The sequence below is a fragment of the Athene cunicularia genome, assembly GCF_003259725.1.
Source record: "Athene cunicularia isolate RWA chromosome 8 unlocalized genomic scaffold, athCun1 chr8_part1, whole genome shotgun sequence".
In the NCBI taxonomy this organism is placed as follows: Eukaryota; Metazoa; Chordata; class Aves; order Strigiformes; family Strigidae; genus Athene; species Athene cunicularia.
In genome coordinates, this window is record NW_020799109.1 from 31,499,389 (window position 1) to 31,519,398 (window position 20,010).

At 39.0% G+C, this 20,010-nt stretch overlaps 1 protein-coding gene across 5 annotated transcripts in view; it reads right to left on the reverse strand.

Moving 5' to 3' along the window:
- RABGAP1L (RAB GTPase activating protein 1 like) overlaps positions 1-20,010 on the reverse strand; it is a 280,747-nt gene that overhangs the window by 60,415 nt on the left and 200,322 nt on the right. For 4 of the 5 annotated variants that reach the window (XR_003398896.1, XM_026853549.1, XM_026853550.1 and 1 more), the window contains one exon: positions 10,268-10,396. Coding sequence is in view for 4 of the 5 variants with exons in the window: in XM_026853549.1 (XP_026709350.1) it covers positions 10,268-10,396 (129 nt within the window). In the remaining variant the exon portion in view is untranslated. Of the gene's footprint in view, positions 1-10,267; positions 10,397-17,932; positions 18,570-20,010 lie in introns of those variants that run through there. The other variant, XM_026853552.1, reaches the window with a different exon arrangement.

Consider the following 20,010-nt stretch of genomic DNA (forward strand, 5'->3'; position numbering starts at 1 on the left):
CCCCCCATTACTTTTAGAATTTTAGCTTTAGGCCTCAGTATAGCATGGTGCTTCTGAATTTGTCACCTCATTTCATCTGTCAAAAAACAAATGAAATTAAACAAATGTCTGGTCCAAACTGTTCTCCGAGCTAAACTGAGAATGAATCACTGTTTTTTCCTCCAAGTCACTGCATGCAGTAGCCATTGGCTCTGGATTACCTGAGCATTCTGTAACATAGTCAAGACTTTAAATTCTGTAACATCTGTAGAAATAAAATAACCACAGCATTTCTGAGAAAGACACATATTAGAAAGGCTGATCAAATACAACCCAAGGTAGCTCAAAATCATTTGCCCAAATGCAATGTCTTCCAAATGCATGTATTCTAAGATTTGTAGGTGTAGAAATAAAGGATGATTCTCTTTGTGGGCACTGAACTCCCAGTAGGCAACAGAGCTTCTTCCCCCACAGTACAGAGGGGAGAATACAGAACTTCTTTAGGTACAGGAATTCACTTCTGTTCTGGTTCAGCCAGGACAGAGTAAAGTTTTCCCCAGCAGAGAGAGAGGAGGAAGGCATCTCCAGCCGAGTTATTCATACTATGCTGACGTCAGGTCTGGGGGCGGAACCTTTTCTTTGCTCCGTGGTGGGTTTGGGAGAGAATTTTGCTTTCTGTAGACCAGCTAGTGGTATTTCTCTGTATATTGTTTGTCTTGTTCACTGTTATTGCCGTTTATTGTTGTTACCATTGATACTGTTGTTATTCAGATTGTTCTACCACTCTGTTGTATTAAATTTCTTGTTATTTTAGCCGGGGTCTGTGTTTAACTTCCGACTCGACCAGCGCGGGTGGGGGAGGGGCAACGGCCACGTGGTCCCTGATCCCGGCAAGGGTTAAACCTTGCACACTTCTGAAAAAAAATAAAGACACCATATTCTACAGGGACATGCAGTTTAAAAAAAAAGAGTTCTCACAGACAACAGAAAGACAGGCTACTCAAGGGTTGCAGCATCTTGGCCCCATGGTGTTTTGTATGTGAAGAAGTAGATTTCCTCTGAATTACCAGTATGCTACTTACTGCTGAGATGATACCTGTTTCCTCAAGTCTGACTGCTTGAAAGAGGTCCAAGAGAAGCATAGATGAATTTCCAGCGCCAGGGAGATTTCTCCATCTTAAGCCTGAACAGTTTTGTTGATGCTGAAGACAGTATCAAGGAACACTTCTTGACTAACATCAGTATGAGGCACAGAGCCTTTTCTAGGCATTTCCACATCTATACTTTTACCTACATGTCCTTCTCCAGAAATTTTGAAAGGCTGTGGCTTTGTTTCTTTTAATTATGGTAAGTAAGTAAGTAAATAAATCTCAAAACAAGTAATCATTTCTCTGTATCATCTGTTACATCACAAAAGTGTCTTCAAAAAGGCTGTCATCTTACTGTGAGAACAAGAGGCACCACCATCACAGTCTTTCTCCATATTCAAACTCAAGGTATCCATCAGAAAAATCAGTTACAAGTGACTGGGTTGGTTTCCTTCAAAGGAAGAGAGAGTTTAGATTTTTCTCTTCTAAAGAACAACTAAGATGACTACTATGCTGACAATAGTAACTCTAGACACTGCTGCCGCTTAACATACTGACTGCTGCAGGTAGAAAATATTTTACAGAACAGTTTAACATGTCACCTTATAGGAGGTCAGTCAATCCTCCAGCCAACCTGCATCCAAGATTTAAATGTGTCTGGTTCAGCTTGGGAAAAGTTTTCACTTTCTCTTACTCATAGAGCTGAGTTATTTTAGACAAATTGTGGCAGAGATGGCAGAAGACAGAACCATCAGTGCAACTCCCTGCCACCTTCATCTATTGCTCTCTACACTATTTTCAGAATCAAGGGTGAAAAGGAGCTGTTATTCATCGAGGAGGAAAGAGCCAGATTCAAGAAGTTTAAGCCAAAAGACCTTCTGAGTATGCTTTCCCTCTTTTGTTCTGAATGGGAAAACATCTGTCATCCTGGACAGCCATGGCTCCTGATGGCACGAAGGGGAACAAAACAAATTTAGGTGGTCTGCCGGATCATGGAACAGTTTCCAGATGACTCCCTCACCTTACTGAATTAAACTGCTAATACTCTGGGCCAATCTCTCTCTGATATACGCTGCAATACAATTGCTGGGGATACAAACAATGAATATTTCTACCCACTTTTCCACCTCAAACTTTTATAGTTCTTTAAATATCCTTACCTTCAACACTATTCTTGCTGATGCCATTGCTCACAGAAACACAAGTACATATGCCAACAAATGACTACTACAAGGACACCAAAATATTTGTACTCAGGCTGCAAAGCTACTTTAGATGGTTAAATGTGATTATACTTAAACCATTAATAGTAAAATCCTACTCCTTTCTTGTAGATAAAAATTAACAATATACCTGATTTCATTTACAATGCCAACTCAGCACAAATGAAAAAATAAACCAAAAAACCCCACTTGAAAATAAAACAACTGAACAGTTTTACTAATGCTTAAACGCCATGAAAATATAACTCCTGGGCAATACGTTTGCTCACTGGAAAGCCAGATATGCAGAGTTAAAATATTTCACAATCTTTTTTAAAATGCATGACACTTTCTAATTGTTAACACTTATTACCAAGATTACAATAATATTTAACATTCAATTCCACTTTAATCTGATTTTCAGGTGCCAGTTCATTGCACTGCAGTATACCACAAAGCCACGCAGAAAGAAGGAAGCTGAAGCTGAAAACAGAACAGGCATTAAAAAACATGACCCTCCTTACAACGACAATTGGATCCTGTACTTCAGAGATAACAGCACAGACATAATAAGTAGAATTGAGCATTGGCTTTTAATAAGAAATTGCATACAGGCAGGGTAGGGTTTTCTGTAGATATAAACACAATTATTTTCAATTTGGTTTGGCCTTTTCTTGAGAAGTCGATAAATGAACAATTTTTTTCCTGTCCTTTATATTGGAAGATTAATTAGATACATCACTGGTAGAACCAAAGGAATAAAAGGCTTGTGCAGTTTCAGGGCCTTTCTGCCGTTATCTCCTTTGGTTTTCTCTTGCATTTGTGTTGTCTTACCATCTCTTACAACAGCAAAACCCCCCAGGTATCTAGATAAATACACATATATACCTATCAACACAAAGAGAGAGAATGCACTAGAGAGAAGAGAAAGAGCAAGTGAGCTATTTTTACTGCTTTCCATTGAAACTCACATAAAGCAATATATAATTCCCCGTTAATTCAAGCCTGCAAGAAATTACTTCCAGATAAAACAGCAACAGAGGTGTGAATAGAGTAATTCACCCACATCAGTAAGGTGTGAGCTTCAAAACACTGGTTTTAATTCAAAACAATTAAATAGCAACATTATTAAAGTAAATCTGTTTTAAAACTACACAAAGAACAACTCTGAAATGAGAAAAAAACCTAGCACTGCTCCTGCTACCTTAGCCTGTTCTTTTTGACTCCACGAGCCATACAAGGGTCCTGGTGCAAGCCACAACTGTGAGCGCACCCAGGTGGGATCAGCACCCTTGTCAGTACAGTGACAGGTGACAAAAATGTGTGTGTTTGCTTTGCATTGAAAAAGGCACAATTGTTTTTCAAGGCCATTTGCTCCTCCCACCTAAGGTGCTGAGAGCAGCAACCTGTAACATTGCTGGGCCTGCTGGGGAGCCTGAGTTCCTCCAAGGAGGGGAGAGATTTACATGGTTAGGAAGAAGCTTCTCTTAAAGAGACTTCAATATAACAAGTCTTTCTTGCCACTGATGACAATGAAAGATGAGACAAGGAGTCACTGTAATCCCTGAGCCATGTAAAAGAAGGTATCATTACAGAACCTGCCCCATAAACAGAAAAATCTTTCCTGCAGGTATCCTTTACTCAGTTCCTATATAGCTCATCCCATGTGTTTCCCTCACCTTCACTGGGCATGAGGGGTGAAAACCCACACACAGTCAACTTCCCAGCACCTCTCCACCTACCTGTCTGCTACACTCAACTTCATGGCATTTCCAGATCTTCAGTGTCACACATTTTGAATGTTAGCTCTGCTTCATTTCCAAATATCACAGGACAGTCACGGAGAAACAGGAACAACTTCCTGAATTCACTTGAAAACTGTCAAACCAGGAAATTTCCATATGGAAAAACCTCCAAATGAAAATTCTACAGCTCATCTGAGTGAAGTCAAGTGTCAGAACAGAGGTGACAGGCTTCCTATACTGAAAGCAAAGGGCATTACAACTTCTCTAGGACATACACAGATCTCAATGAGAGAAACTGCATTACAAGACACAAAAGGCAACTGAGGCAGATTTAGCGAGTATGCAGAATGTGTTATTTGTTTTAATAAAATACCCCCATTATGCTTAACCTTCATTAATCTACAAATGGCTCTTTCTTCATTCGTTTACAAAATTGCAAATAGAAAAGCCTCTAAAATCCCTTATAAAGAGAGAAAAATTAGAAAAAAAAAAGCACTCCTGCAAAAGCATGAGTACAAAAAGCACTTGTAATCATTCTAAGAAGTAGGAAATTAGGGTAATTCCTTATTCTAGAGACATAATGTGCAGCTTGCTCTGGTCAGGTAAAAAATTATCATCCCCAAACCCATTTTTACAACCATAATTGTTACTGACTACTCTAGGAGAAAGATGTCCCTCTGTAAAGGCCATCACAAAATGAAAGGTGTGGTCACTATAGATTAGAAAACTAACAGGAAACAAAGGAGGACAATCCCCCATTCATGATCTCTAAATTTTAATCTTTTATTAAATTTCATTAACCCTTAAATTAGCATCTGACACTCCACTTGGGAGAATTTGTCTTTCTTTTCCATTTGACTGTTCCTGAGCTAGGAAATGTGTGCAATATGGGGCTCTATCTGCCCTAAGACTCCCAGCAGATACCTTCATAGATTCAGTCTCTTCCACCTGAATATATCTTGAACTCTGCAAATGTTGGCTATAATCCATCCGTGAAGTATTAACAGGCCCCTAATTAAGCCTATATGCATATAACATGAATATGACAAAACCAAAGAGAAATTTCTTAGCCCATATTATTTCATAGTATAAATTAGTTCAGGACATTCATAAACTATGGGATACAACCCAACAATTAACCTCTGGAAAATACTACTATTATTTCTAATTCCACTGACCCTGTACACAGTGATTTCTTCACTTGGTGAAAGATCAAAACTCAGGCCTGATGAGTAATCACCATGGATAGTCCTCAACTGAATGAGACATTCTCTACCACATTCTACATACAATTTTCAATTAATAGGAGTTTTTTATTTTGTATTTGCAGAACTGTTCTCAAGGGAGAGACTGATGCTAATTCTTTTTGGTGCTAATTCTTTTTGGTTTAAAAATAGGACAATAAAACTACTGCTACAAAATCCAAGGGTTAGGTTCAGAAATCGTGAGTTAAACTCAAAAGTTGTGAAATTAAGGAGAAAAAACAACAAGTATTTTCTTCATTTGCCTTCTCTAGAACCATGTCAGCTAGACATCAAGGAAAAAAAAAAAGAAGCAAGTAGAGGTGGATCATTCCATGTTAAAAGTCCTGTTTTATTTTGCAGTAATGTGGAGAAAAAAAGAGCAACATTGGAAAATATATAGCAGGAGTATGAAATGTGACATCATTGTGATTCTGATTTCACATTTTTATGCCCCAGTAATTAGCTTAGAAATGTAAAAAGTACTTCCTGGCACTTACTGGTGGTACTTACTCTAAAAACCTTTGGTGTTTAGTCTACAAATACTAATACAAAAGTGAGAAGCAGCTGAAAGACCCACAGTGCCTTATTCATACAGCAGATAAAACATGTTTAAGGGTCTTGTTTGGGTTGTGGGTTTTTTTAACAGAACAAGTTTTGCTGCATTCAACAAGACAGACAACTACCCTTCATATAACCTCTGTGTTCCCTGGGACATCTTTGAGTGATGCTTATCAAGACTATAATTTCCTATTTGAGCATTTCCGGCAATTATTAGCTCCTGGTTGTAAATAAATACCATGATTATAATATCTAATAATAGAATCACAGAATAATTGAGGTTGGAAGTGACCTCTTGTGAACATCTTGTCTAAACCAGTCACCCCTACAGCAGGTTACTCAGGGCCAGTTGTGTTTTGAGTATCTCCACAGATGGAGGTTCCACAACCTCCTTGGGCAACCTGTTCCTGTGTCTAATCACCCCTTAAGTTAATAAATAAATAGCTTTTAAATATAAATTCATGTATTTCATTTTGTGCTCACTGCTTCTTTTCTGTCCACTGGACACCACTGAGAAAAGCCTGGCTCTCTGTTCTTTAGCCCCTCCCACTGGGTGTTTATCTACATTGGTAACATCCCCCTAAGCCTTCTCTTCTCCAGGCTGAGCAGCTCCAGCTCTCTCAGCCTTTCCTCAGAGGAGAGATGCTCCAGTCCCTTCATCATCTTCACAGCCTTTCACTGGATTCTCACCACTGTAGCTGTGTCTGTCTTCTCCTGGGGAGACCAGGCCTGGATGCAGTACTCCAGATATGTCTCACCGGTGGACCGGTAGGGGAGAAGGATGACTTCCTTGATATGCTGGCAGCACTCCTCCCAGTGCAGTCCAGGACACAACTAGGCTTCTTTGCAGCAAGGGCATGTTGTGGGCTCAAGTTCAGCCTGGTGTCCACCAGGACCCCCAGGTCACAGAATCATCTAGGTTGGAAAAGACCCTGAAGATCATCTGGTCCAACTATTAAAAGTCCTTTCTGCCAAGCTACTTTCCAGCCAGCTGGCCCCAGCAGGTACTGGTGTATGTGGCTGCTCCTCCCAGGTGCAGGACCTTGCACTTCCCTTTGTTGAACTTCATGAGATTCCTGCTGATATCCGTTCCTCCAGCCTATCAAGGTCCCTCTGGATGGCAGCACACCCATCCGGTCCTTCAGCTGCTCCTTCCAGCTTTGTGTCATCTGCAGGCTTGCTGAGGGTGCTCTCTACACTGCCATTCAGATCATTAAGGAAGAGGCTAAGCAGTATTGGTCATCAACCTCTGAAGTACATCACTAATGACTGGCCTCCAGCTGGACATCCTGCTGCTGATCACAATCATTTGAACCAAGCAATTTAGCCAGATTTCAATCCACCTCACCGTCCACTTACCTAGTCCATATTCATCAGTTTGGCTATAATGATGTTATGGGAGACAGTGTCTATACTTGAGATAAACAATATTCTCAGCTGTCCACCAAGACAGTCATCTCATCACAGAAGGTTATTAGGTTGGTTATGCATGATTTACCCTTCATAAAGCTATGTTTATGACTCCTGATCACCTTCATTATGAGGTGATTTTCTCTTCTGCCTATCAAATATTCAATGTGACATCTCCAGTCAGAGGTTACGTTTCTGTGATACAGATTTGGCTCTCTAAGGACATTCTAGTTAGAAAAAGTGAGAAAAGTTGATCCAAATAAATAAAAACTGTGACTGCAAAGTCAGTTCAACCCTTGTGTGTTTTAATTTAATGTGGGACATCAAGTTAACAGAGTCGAGGCATCACATAATCACTCAGTAGGGATGAGTAACACAAATACTAAGATGAGTCTGAGAGAAGGATGAATGGAAGTATCTGCCTGCAAAAGCACCACAAGAAATGATACAGAGAACGGGTTATGAGAACGGCATATAATGATAAGCAAGGACACAAGTGTCAGCAGTCAAATGGGCAAATGATTAGAAATGTCTTGCTACATCTAAACCAGAAGGCTGGCACACTGGTGGGGCCATACGAGAGATGACCACCCAGTCAGAGACCTGCAGCAGAGCTACGGTGCATCACCTCTGCCAACAGGAAAACAGGCTGGAAGCCACAAACACACCCGCAATCAGGAAACGGAGACAAAGGACAGTGGTGACAGGCTGAAGCCAGCAAGCTTCTGAGGGAAAAGACCACACTATCAGAACTGTTTGACTCCTAAAGAATATTAAAAAATTGTCTAAAAGCCAGTTTATTGTCATCAATTAACAGGAAACTGAAGAGATGTAGTAAGGACTTTATAGCCACTGTCTCTCATCCTCATCGCACACAAGTGATCCTGGGCAGACAGGAGCCTTGGTGTTGGGGAGCACATGGCTATCAGTATGAGTGGCACCGATGACACAAGGAGTGCAAGAGAGTGAAAATATATTAATTTAAAGTAAATATCACCCTCCCCTCCAATAAGGTCTTGCACTGAGTTCCTGAAGTCTTTCACATTTTCACTTTTAAATGCATCACCTATGATTAAAGTCTTTCCTATTTAGAATAACTTTCCTGACTATGCCATTAATCCTGACAACAACCTTAACTAAAAGGCTTTGAGTTTCAGAACACTCCTCTCCATGAGCTCAGATGTTCCTAGATTAACTATCAAAAGACTCTTCAGGACACAGTTCAGATTTCCTTCTATGTCTTATATCTGAATGAGGAATGAGTTGCATGCCCAACGAGTTAGCAAAACTCAACTCCCAACTATACTCCTTACAAGGGTGGGCTGTTACTAACAGAAGGCAACTTGAATCTTCTGCTTTTCCCCATCCCTGATAACCCCAGGTCCTGGCCCTGAATTCTCCTTCCATTCCAATAATTCCTACCGGTCCTCATGTATTTCTGTAAGATGCAGGGGAGCGCCGTGACTCCATGTCTGCTGTACTCGTCTGTACTTTTCTCTTATGAACTGGAATCCAGAATGTGTGAAATCTTGCATATGCAGTGAATTCACTGTCAGATCCTTCAGCTGCCTTCCCATTCATGTCAATGAATGGTTCAGAATTTTAGTCTTTGTTTTTAAAGGCCCCATGTGCTGAACCCATACAAGGCACTATGCGCTGAGTATCTGCCTCAAACACATTTCAAAATACTTTCCTAAACAAAACACATCATATACATATATACCCAATATGAATTGAAAAGTTAATGAAAAATAACATCATGTAGCACACAATATTTTGCACAAGAAAATGAGAAAGGTAGGCCCAAGAAAACTGAGAAATATCTCTTCCAAAAAGTACCATGAGAACTTCTGTATTAACATTTCATTAGAAAAAGACACATAGAGTAAACAAGATAAATTTAATGCACTTGTTAAGTCCTTAAATTACTCAATTTCAAGAACTAAGCAAAGGACTAAACACTAAACTTCCAACTGTATCGTTTTAGTCCCACATACTCTGTTTCAGTAGCAGAGCTCGAATCTCAAATACAATTTAAATAAAGCCTTTGCACACATCTTTTTTCTAGCTGGAATAAACATTAGTACAGCAAGCCCCACTCTTTAACATGATCAGAGTTTTAACCAGTATGAAAAAAGCCCTTGCTTAATAAACTATGAAATTAAACAGCACAAAATTAGATTAATAAATATATCGAGAGAAATATAAAAAAGGTGGAGTGTTAGAAGAGCATTCTTTCTGATGGCATGTTCTCAGTCCATTATTGGGCCACTCCAAACACACATATTCCATCAGTGCTCCCACTCCAAGAAATAACAAAAGCACTGTTTTCCAAGATCAAATTTTAAGCCCATCCATAGCTATACATATGCCAACAAAAAATTCCAGAAAAAAATAGCAGACCTTTCAAATGACAGCTTTATGAACCTCTGTGGTCATTTTTAACAGATTTCTATCCTCAAAAACTTACAGGCAGATTCGTCTAATTTGTCATCATTCATTACAAGCCCAATACTTGTGCTCCAGACGCTCAAAGAAGCCTGTCTTTCGACAGTACAGTCTTGGATAAAGTAGAATATAAAAAGACATTCTTGTCTCGGTAAGATTGATACACAAACAAAATTAAGTTTCTACCCCAATACAACTGTATTACACAGCAGTGCCGAGCAAATAAGTATCTTCTGGTCAAAACAAATAATATCTGACCTTTGGTTGCATGATTATCATACATCCAATTAATTGGTTTAGTGTAATAAATCAATTAATGAATTGGTGAGTTCTGATAATTCAGTTTGTTTGATCATGCATCAGTTTTTCTATTTTAATTATTAGCTTGTACCGAAGCTGACAGAGGGAAAAGCAAAGTGATTTACTTTCTTTGATATAAAAATGTGTCTGTGTATAAATATACAACCATATATAAAAAGTAATAAACTATTTCATTACTTTACTTTCCACATGCTACTGGCATTCTTATCATTGTACGTTACTTTTCCTGTAAAAACCCTGGGTGAATGAGAGAAAATGAAGACTGTCCTTACCTTAATGTTGCAAGCTTGTTCCATTAGTCTTCTGGCGTTCTCCTCAGCTCTGTACCTCTTAGGCAACTGAACCCTGAAGAATTTTAAAGCTCCTTCAAAATCAGCTTGTAGAAGGTCCTCCTTTGAGGTCTGCAATTAAACACAGGGAACTACAGTAAACACTGAGAACATGCAGTCATGCTCTTTTACTGGATTTTTAATTTACTGCATGTATTCCAAACCACCAATATTCACATTAACTCAAAAACGTCCTCCTTGAAATCAGGTCTCTAACCCATATCTCATAAAACAAAATACAGGCTACAGCATATCCAAGGAATCCCAGGCAGAGCAGCACAATCAGAGGACTAACACGTTAAATGTATTTTATCCTGCTATACCTGCAGGGTAAGAAGGGGATTCTGGCTCAGCCTGTCAAAATGTCACTCAGTGAGAAGAACAAAACCCAAGCAAACAACAAAAACCTAGGAGAATTTATAGTATTTTCTAGGGAGCTTGTGCATTAGACCATTGCCGATTCTCATAATGCTGCCCTGAAAAGACAACGTATATATAGATATATATGGTTGCAGACATGAACAGCAGAAGCAGAAATGCTTATGACTCATAAGAGGCACTGGCAAGTCAATGTGCAGAAGTCTGTGACACAATTTCTCAAAGAACACTGTGCCAGAAAATCTTTTACATGCTTATTTCTACATCTCTTATAATACTGTACCTCTCAGTGCAGTACCAAGCCTAACAGGTCAGAAAATGTTAAACATTCAACATTAATCCAGTTCTGCTACTGATGGTGTAGCATGATTCACAGGGACAAATGTATTCATCTTCAGATTTACCAAGAACTACACCAAGAGATTTAGCAGATATGAAGCATCAAGCCCTGGGATAGTTCCTTTAAAAGGTTCACAGAAACTGTGTGTCCAGATAATACATTTAGGACATCACCTCAAAAAAGAAAATGTCAAGATCTTTAACCCAGAAGAGTGAATAAAATTCTTTCAATGTACAGACCAGTATCATGGAGACCAGTGCCGTGTATCACAGTATTACTACAGACACCTCAGGAGCAGCACAAGGACCTTTGCTTACGGTTAATTGCTGAATTAACGGCTCAAGTACCACCGCCAACATTTTCATGGATGCATCATCTGCTTTCTCATTTTTTACCTTGTTGTACATAGTAGATATATTACATACATATAGTTTCAGCGTTTGGTTCTTAAACTACATTCTCATTGACTCAAAATCCTCTGCTGTCTCCAATTTCAGACATCTTTCCAGAAAACACACTTCAGTCAAGCACAAGACATTTGCCTCTACACTGGAAGAGCTAGGAGAAACTGTGCAGTCTTTGACATGCAAGAGGTGAGGCTCAGTGATACCATTATTGGCTGTTAAAGTTGTTTTCAATAAAAATAAATGTAATTATCACTACAATGCAGAGAAAATTTTCCCTTTGCACCCTACAAACTAGCATCACTAGTTCATTTACATGATAATTATGTCTACTATGTAAAAGCCCTTCTTAAAAGTGCAAATACATTGTTTCCCAAAGCAAACAACTTCAGTCTGGTGCTGTAGATATGTAACAGTAACACTCAAAACCTAGCTTGACATATTCCACATTTCTGCCAAAAATGCTACAGCATCCTACAGAGAGTCTATCAAAACCAGCAATTTACCCAAACTTTAGGAGGGAAGGGGAAGGGGAAGGGGAAGGGGAAGGGATATTAAATTATGTACCAAATTTGGAACAGCAACAGAAGATAAGGGGGTATTTTCATGGTTATCCAGTATCTCTGATAGTGGAAAGCACGAGCTGACATCAGAGGTGTGCCACTCCAGCACTGATAATCACCACTGCTGTGTTTGGGAACGGACACAGCAATATCTCCTTTGGTGCCCTCAAGCAAGAGTCTGTAAGGACAAAATCTACACTGTGTATGTCTACCTATCAACCTCTGTATTTCTGGAGATTATTATATGTGTACCCTAATGGGCACTGTTGTAGTAGGTTTTCCTATATTAATCACAAGGAAAGCATAAGAAAACTCCAAATACAACTCAAGTAGCTTCAGCATATCAGTTTCCCCAGGACTACAGCATTTTTAAGGCAGACAACCTTTTGACATCAAAATCTTCAGAGGCCTCCCAAGATCTATTTGATCCTCCCTTCAGTCACAGCCAAGGAAGCTGCTGGGTCATCACTGCAGGGACACAAGAAAAGCCTCCTTCAGGACACTGATGAGAAATGTTCAGCTTTACAAACTATCACATCTGATTTTGTCCACAAAAATTTGGCAGGAGGACTATCTGGCTGAGACTCAATCAGACAACACTGATGTAGCGTTGACAGAAAGCTGATGCAGTTGAGTATCTAATGAATCGGACCCGCTCATGAATGCGGCTATGGCCAACACATCAATTTCCTCTCCCTAACGATGTATTTCTCCTAGATGAGTTTTACTGAGGTTAGATACGCTTTTGCCACACTTGAGACTAGATCACCATTTGATATCCACGATGGGCTATATTTAACATTATCTGCAAGTTGTAGAGCATGGTGGGAGCAGCCTGTCACACAGGCAGCATACAGCATCACTGCCAAAACTTGTGCTGGCAACCAAGCAGCTTCTGGGCAAAGTTAAGTTGGGTAATGTTGATCGAAAAGCAGTAAATGGTTTGATAACGAGCTTACTTGAAAGTGATTTCTCTCCTCAGCGGTGTGGACAGCTGTGGTCACTATGCAATTCAAACAGTTTTCCCTATTACATTGCAAATTTGCCTACTCAGGAGACCAATTTTCCTGCATTTCCAGTCCCCTCCTCTTCCTCATGCTATGGCAGCCTCTCTCATCCTCCTCTGAAACCTGGCCCCAAACACAACTCTGACCCCAGCTGTAAAGGGACACCAGCCAACCAGTAAAATCCACTTTGCTGCTGTTGGTGGTTTTAGACAGAAGGTTCTCAGACACTGCAATGCTCAAAGACGGGTGATCTTCAAGACAGGCTGGTACTTGCTTCCAACAGAGTGGGAGGGTGTTTGCAATTAAGACTTCTGGACAGTTGCTCCCAGCAGAAAACAAACACCAAATATACTTTTTGCCAAAGTTTTAGCATTTTATTAGGAGCTGAGCTATACTAATTTGAAGCAAATGTTCTTAGAGGTCCTGACCAGACATTTTTATTTAAACTTTGTATTTAATTTATTTTTCTTAAAGTAACATAATGCACTGAAAGTTTTGAAATTTTTTAAAATAAATCAGAGGAGGATAAAACCTAAAAATGAGTTAATAATCCACAATTAAATTACCCTGCCAAGCTGTAGAAAAGGACATGCATCTAACCTTTACATCCACAGAACTTAATTTAAAAATAAATACCAAAAAAGACAGAGGCAAATATGTCAGAAATACAGCAATTACATGTAAAACATTTAGAGTCAGATTTAATTCTCCTGGGCTTCTGTTTGAATCACTGTTACAATAATATTTTAACAGCCCCAAAACAAATTACTCTTAGAAAATTTTAACTATTGAGATTTTTGTGGTCTCAACCCTGAAAAATCTTTAGTCAACGAAAAATCTTGAGTCAATGAAAGCTCAAAGAATAATGGTGAATCATGTAAATAAGAAATTCTGTGACAGAGTTTGCTGAGCTAAGATTACAGTTATGAAAAATTATAAACTATCACATTGTATAATTTGATAAAATGGGTAGGAGAGCCTATACGGTTCAGCTTTTTCTACTTTGCTGAATATTTTAATTTCAGTAAAGCAATCTGTTGATCAAAAATTTAGTTTCACTACTAAAATCCAAGAAATCAAAGTAACATTTTGAAAGCAGTGTTAACTAGGTTGAGTACTTTGAAAATTTTCTGCAAACTAACTTCTTCAGGTACTGATTAAAAATAGAAAGCTACACAAACCCGGTGTATGCATGTATATATATGTGGTACAAAAGAGTAGATAGTGTTGTTGCTATCCTAACATTAACATTTCTTGACATGTTGTGATTTTAATCAATAAATCATAAAGACATTTCAGGAACCTTTTGGCAGTTCTCTGACAGGCAGAGATTTGTAAAATTGTTGGTTTGCGTCACTCAGCTTGTGGAACTCATCAACAACTTATTTTAGGAAACCATCTGTAAGTTTAATGAATCAATAAAGCTTGACAGACAAGTGCATTTGGGGACTTCAGGGAATTTTTTATTATTCTGTATGTAATTTTCAAATAATCATATTTTGGTTAAAATACATTTTTAAATTCAGGCAAAAGAGGAAACTCACCGAGAACTATGACCAAAAGTCTCAGCTTGCCTTTTGGGCTTTGACTAAATATGCCCTCAAATGTCTTTCCCACACTGCTTAAGTATTTCAACATATTCATAAAATTATCTTATACAGATTTGATGAAACTAAGGGAAAGCCCTTTCCCAGAACTACTAGGAAAGCTTTGAAATCTAAAGTTCTGTAAAACTGCAAATGTTCAAAAAAAAAAGAACAGAATTTAAATTATATTAATTTTGATTATTTTTTAAGAAGTAAATAATATTACTTCCCTCAAAATATTTTGGAAAATGTGATTAAAACAAAGGACAAAGCCTTGGCTTTTTTCTTTAATTTAATTTCTCTGTCTTCAATTATTAATTCTGAAGTCTCATTTATTACTGGCTATAACAACTACAACTCCTAATCCCACCTGGGAACTAATACAGCAGAAGAAATTTCAGATCAACCACACTATAGTTCCTTAATCTAATTCTTCCTCTTTCATGTAAACAGATAAAAATTACAAATTTCAATAGAATTCTATATACACAGTATATGTACTCAGAATTTCTGTAGAATGCCAGTGAGCATAAACTGCCTTTTTTATATTTTAATGAACATGTGTCAGGAACAAGACCAAGTTAATAGCCGAAAAGAATCTGGCCATACTCCACTCTACTATTTAATTTACTACTGGTAAATTCAGAATGTTTACATGTATCCCTACACTAATTTTTCTGAATATAATATTTAATCTGTAACACACATAGATGGGGTTTTAAGTACTCTTAAGATAAGCAATGCAAAATCAAGGTATGTGAGCTAATTTTTCTAACCTGGTAGTCGTTTTTCCACTGGCATCAACAAGACTGCAATGCTGCATGTTGCACAACTGTGCACTGTGCTGCCCTTAAACACAAGCCACAGACCTGACATCAGTTCAGTGACTCGGAGAGGATAAAGTTGGCCTTTTATGCTGCCAAGGAGCATGAGGGTGGATAAACTTGTGATCCAGGCCTGGAAAAGTTTGATGGGTAAAGCTACACTGCTACAGAGACACTGGCACACACTTCTAGCCCAGTACATCAAAAGACTCCTTTTACTGGCCATTACTTATGTCAGTTTCTTTACTGTAAAAGCTATACTGTCAAACATTTTTTCCTAAATAAAATCTGTGCTCTAAAACACTGGTACAAAAGCATAATGGAAAAAAAAGCTTTCGTTTTGTGCACAATGAGTTGGCATCCATAAATATGGCAATGATCTAGTACACACCCAGTCGTATCCTTCTGCTCAAAATTTCATCACTGTGTTTACTTGTAGCTTCAGACCTATAAAGGCAATGTTCATTCTGCCACATAAAATACTGATGAATGTGGATAAGCAACAAACTCAAAATCTATTGGCTTCATCCACCCATAGTCATCTCAAAGGGGATAAACCCACACAGAATTAGTCCTGTTTCACTTGCTCATCGTTGCAGTTACCTGATGCAGTGAGTAGGCGATCTGAATTTTTCTAAGGCTGGCATGAAGATTATATACTATATTTCTCACATAACACTACAACGGCATATATTCTGCCCATCCTAGGCATTTATTCCCAAAACCACTGCAGAGGGAGAAGCCTATGCCCATAAAAAAGATTCTACTTCTTAATTCTATGAAACACCAAGGTTTAAAGTATCTTCAGTTCAGATTAAAGTACAAATTCTTGGTCCTCAGAGACTTCTAATTTTTAAAACATCATCAGAAACATAGTCTCTCCATCTTTATGGAAGGAGTACATGTCAAAAAGGATAGATGTCAGAAGAGGTACATTTAGCTAACAAAACCTGACAGGAAATCACACTGACTTCGCAAGTCAAGCCACTTTAATAACACAAGTATTATTTGTATTGTTTTGCCTTTGTCCCCCTCTTTTTTAATAAACATTATTATGCCATTCAGCAAAGCTAAGCTGCCTGGGTGATGAAGTATGCTAAATTTTCTGGTATTCTCCATCTGGAGAGCCAGATACAAAGCCTGATTAAGTCAAGTGAAAAAGAGCTTAATGGGTTTGCCTCTGCTTTCCTTATAGCTCATCACAAAACAGTTCAGAATGATTTGGCAGTCCTTGCCCAAGAGATCATTAGCATTAAAGCAGCAGGATAGGATGGAAGAGCGATTAGGTATACTTGCAGGTAAACTGGAATAATGCTTACACATACAACAGATTCGAGCATGCGTTATTAGCCACTATACTCAATTCTACAAGTGACTGTAGATCTCCAAATTCATCTGCGCTTTACTAGCAACTAGAGAGTTTGTGATTTTTTTTATTTTTATCTAACTACTCACAGTGCAGGGACACACAGTTTCAACCACCACCCACCTTTTTTTTTTTTTTTTTTAAAATACGCAGAGCACGTTCACTTATGTGAGTGTACTGCAGAACACAGAGGTAACCCAGTGAAAATGCTAGACAAGTCAACGGATATAACTACAATACAGGACTGCACATGGTATGGAAATAAAGGAAAGGCACCATCCCATTAGAAAATGGGATGGGATCAGTAACAAGCTGTCTTCACATGCATCACATAAAAATGACATTCTGGTATATGAGAGGCCATCACAAAGTGTACCTCTGAGCTGCAGCCAGGTTTAGTTACAATACCCCAGAGCAGATTCGGCTAGGACTAGGTACTGCCCTCTCGATTCATCACTATTTTGTGTTTCAGAGTCTGCTTTGTACAGCACTAGAGATGATAAAAGCGTACTTCTCTGTATTGTAATGTGTCACATCAATTTCAGGCCATCTGACATACAGAAATCATTTTGCTATGATGTAAAAAAAAGTCTTTAACAATTTATTTCCCAGATAATTCTCCAAATGCATTTTCAACTTTTTTACATACTGCCAACTGCCCTTTCAAAATCAAACAGAGAAACAGCAGAAAATCAAAATACATCAAATTGGCTTGATTTTTCAAAAACTAGCCTTTGATGTCACAAGTATAAAATTTTAAATGCTAAGCATTAATGCACTTTCCATCAGTATCTAGAAGTAGACCAGGCATGCTGCTTAACTGGAATCATTACAGGACTGAGAACAAAAGCATTCATGGCTTTAGGAAAGATGGTTTTATAACGCAGCCCTGGTTGTGAACCGTTCAAGCTAGTTAAGGAGTGGCACCAATCCCCATCAGCAGGACTAGTGTCCAGCCCTCCGAAGCAAACAGGAAAAATACACTCAGTGCTTTGGAGATGGATTATGAGAAGCTGAGATCAAAAAATAAGAGACACCTCATGCTTCCATTCAGTGTCAAGAATCCTGGGGGAGGAAGCTGGTTTGGGAGGGAAGATGGCAAATTTGCAATGAATTAATTTCAAGAAAATGTGAGCTCACCGCAAGCAGCCGAGGCACAAATAGGCGATGCCCCATTCCCAGAAGTTCCAGCACCCGACATGCATACTCATTCACCAGCTTGCTTCTCTCGTCATGCATGTCCTGGGACTTTTTGACAGGTGGTGTGAGCTTGGCAGCTGGGGTTTTGCAAGGTACCCCTTCTTCCATGAGCAGTAAGTAGTAAGTATCCAGAGTGAGAAGAACAGGCTTTGAACAGCAATTTCAAAAAGTGCAAGATTAGGAGAGCCAGCCTCAGATCTTTGAAATGGGCTTGGATGGCCGCCTACAGCAACGCCTGTCAGTCTCTCAGAAAGAGAAAAGCATCTTTGCTAAGAATCAAGGAAAAATATGATCCACCGTGCTGGCTCAGCCAGAGTCCAAAGTAGGTTTGAAAAACAAACCAGAGAAAACATGGATCTAAAAATGTACCTAAAAAGCAGGAAAATGGCAGAAAACAAGTGCAGGAAAGCTCAGATGGGAGAAAAGCAATGGAGAGATTTCAGGACTCACTGTCTGGGGATGTGTGTGTGAGCAGACAGCAGCAGCAATAAGAGCAATACAGCCAGGGCAGTTCTGAAGCTGCAAAGAGAAAAGGATGAGCTCACTGCAACCTCTGATTCGTGACAAGCGTGGCGGCTGCCGCTACTGCCTCTCGCTGTGAATCAGTAATGAAGGGGTAGGCAAGGAGGGGGCTGGGAGGAGGGGGAGTGAATGAGCATGCAGAGAGCCTCTCAGGGGAGAATGCCGTAATAAGAAGCCAATAGTGAGCGGCTGGACAGCTGAGCTCCCCTCCCCTCTCCTTAAATCAGTTCAGCTGTGAGAGGTTTTGCTGTTGAATCCCAGGCTTACAGTGTATGAACTGCAGCCTCTTAACATTTGATGGTTAGGAAGAAACTGGCCTGCCAGCTGATATAATGACTTGTAGTGGATCTGCTTCTGAATAATGCAAATACAGACTCCGTGCACCCCGGAGACAGGCAGGTAGGGCAGGAAACCTTCATCCCTCCTGGGTGATGAGTGGGAGAGCAGCAAGGACATCGTGATAGACTGCTGGTGAGGAGAGAACAGCAGGCAGCTTCTGAGAAGCCAAAGCCCATCTTTGCACAGCTTGTGCAGGATTGAATTAAATAATTTAAATAATGATAATTTCCAGTGCTGGGTTCTCAGGAGGCATTTCTAAATCTGGAGACCATGGGCAGGGAGGGAATGATGTCAGCATATGCATTTGAATTGATTTTTTAAGTTAACTGCACATTTGTAAGGAAAATGCTATGACGTCACACCTTAAATTGCCTCACATCACTCCCATGAAGGGAACAGGCCAGGTGCCTCGGCCATCTGGGTAAAGACAGCCTAGCAGGTATTACTTCATTTCATTGGTCTGGATTTTAGAAAGCATGTTTTTATGATGCTTCATTTTTCAATTGCCTAATTATAAAATGGGCTATGTAACAGAACAATACACATTTCTAAGCAGGACAGTACTATTCCATACATATCTAACATACAGAAAGGTGGTAACTTAAAATATTGTGAGGAGCTCTATGGATTTAAAACACATTAACAGCAAACACTTCTGCAAATGTATATTTAAGCTCTAAAAATAATCTTGTCCAACGTCAAGAAAAATCACATTTAGTTAAAATACTCATGTCAAGTAAAAATCTATAGCATGAGGTCGTTGAATTGAAATAATAAACACATTCATGATTATTTAAAATGTGAAAATTTTAAGTTACTGTGAACAGGCCTAGATAAGTACTGCAAAAAGCACAGAAAATTAGAAAAATAAATTAACTGCATTCAGTCTGATATACCACCCACAGTGGACTCCTTTCAAATACAGGTAAATTTTCCTGGATGATAATTTTATTTTTTTTTTTTTTTTTTTAAAAAAAAAGGACATTATTACCAAAAGTAGCCCCATCCAAACAGGTCACTTTGGCTCATGGTGACACATGAAGCAGATGGGAAAATGGTTAAAGCAGAACCAGCAGAAGGCATAGGTCAAAAATGACAGATGACAATGAGGCCTCAGCTATTTATCCTCTGGTGATAATGGGATTTAAGTCAACTAA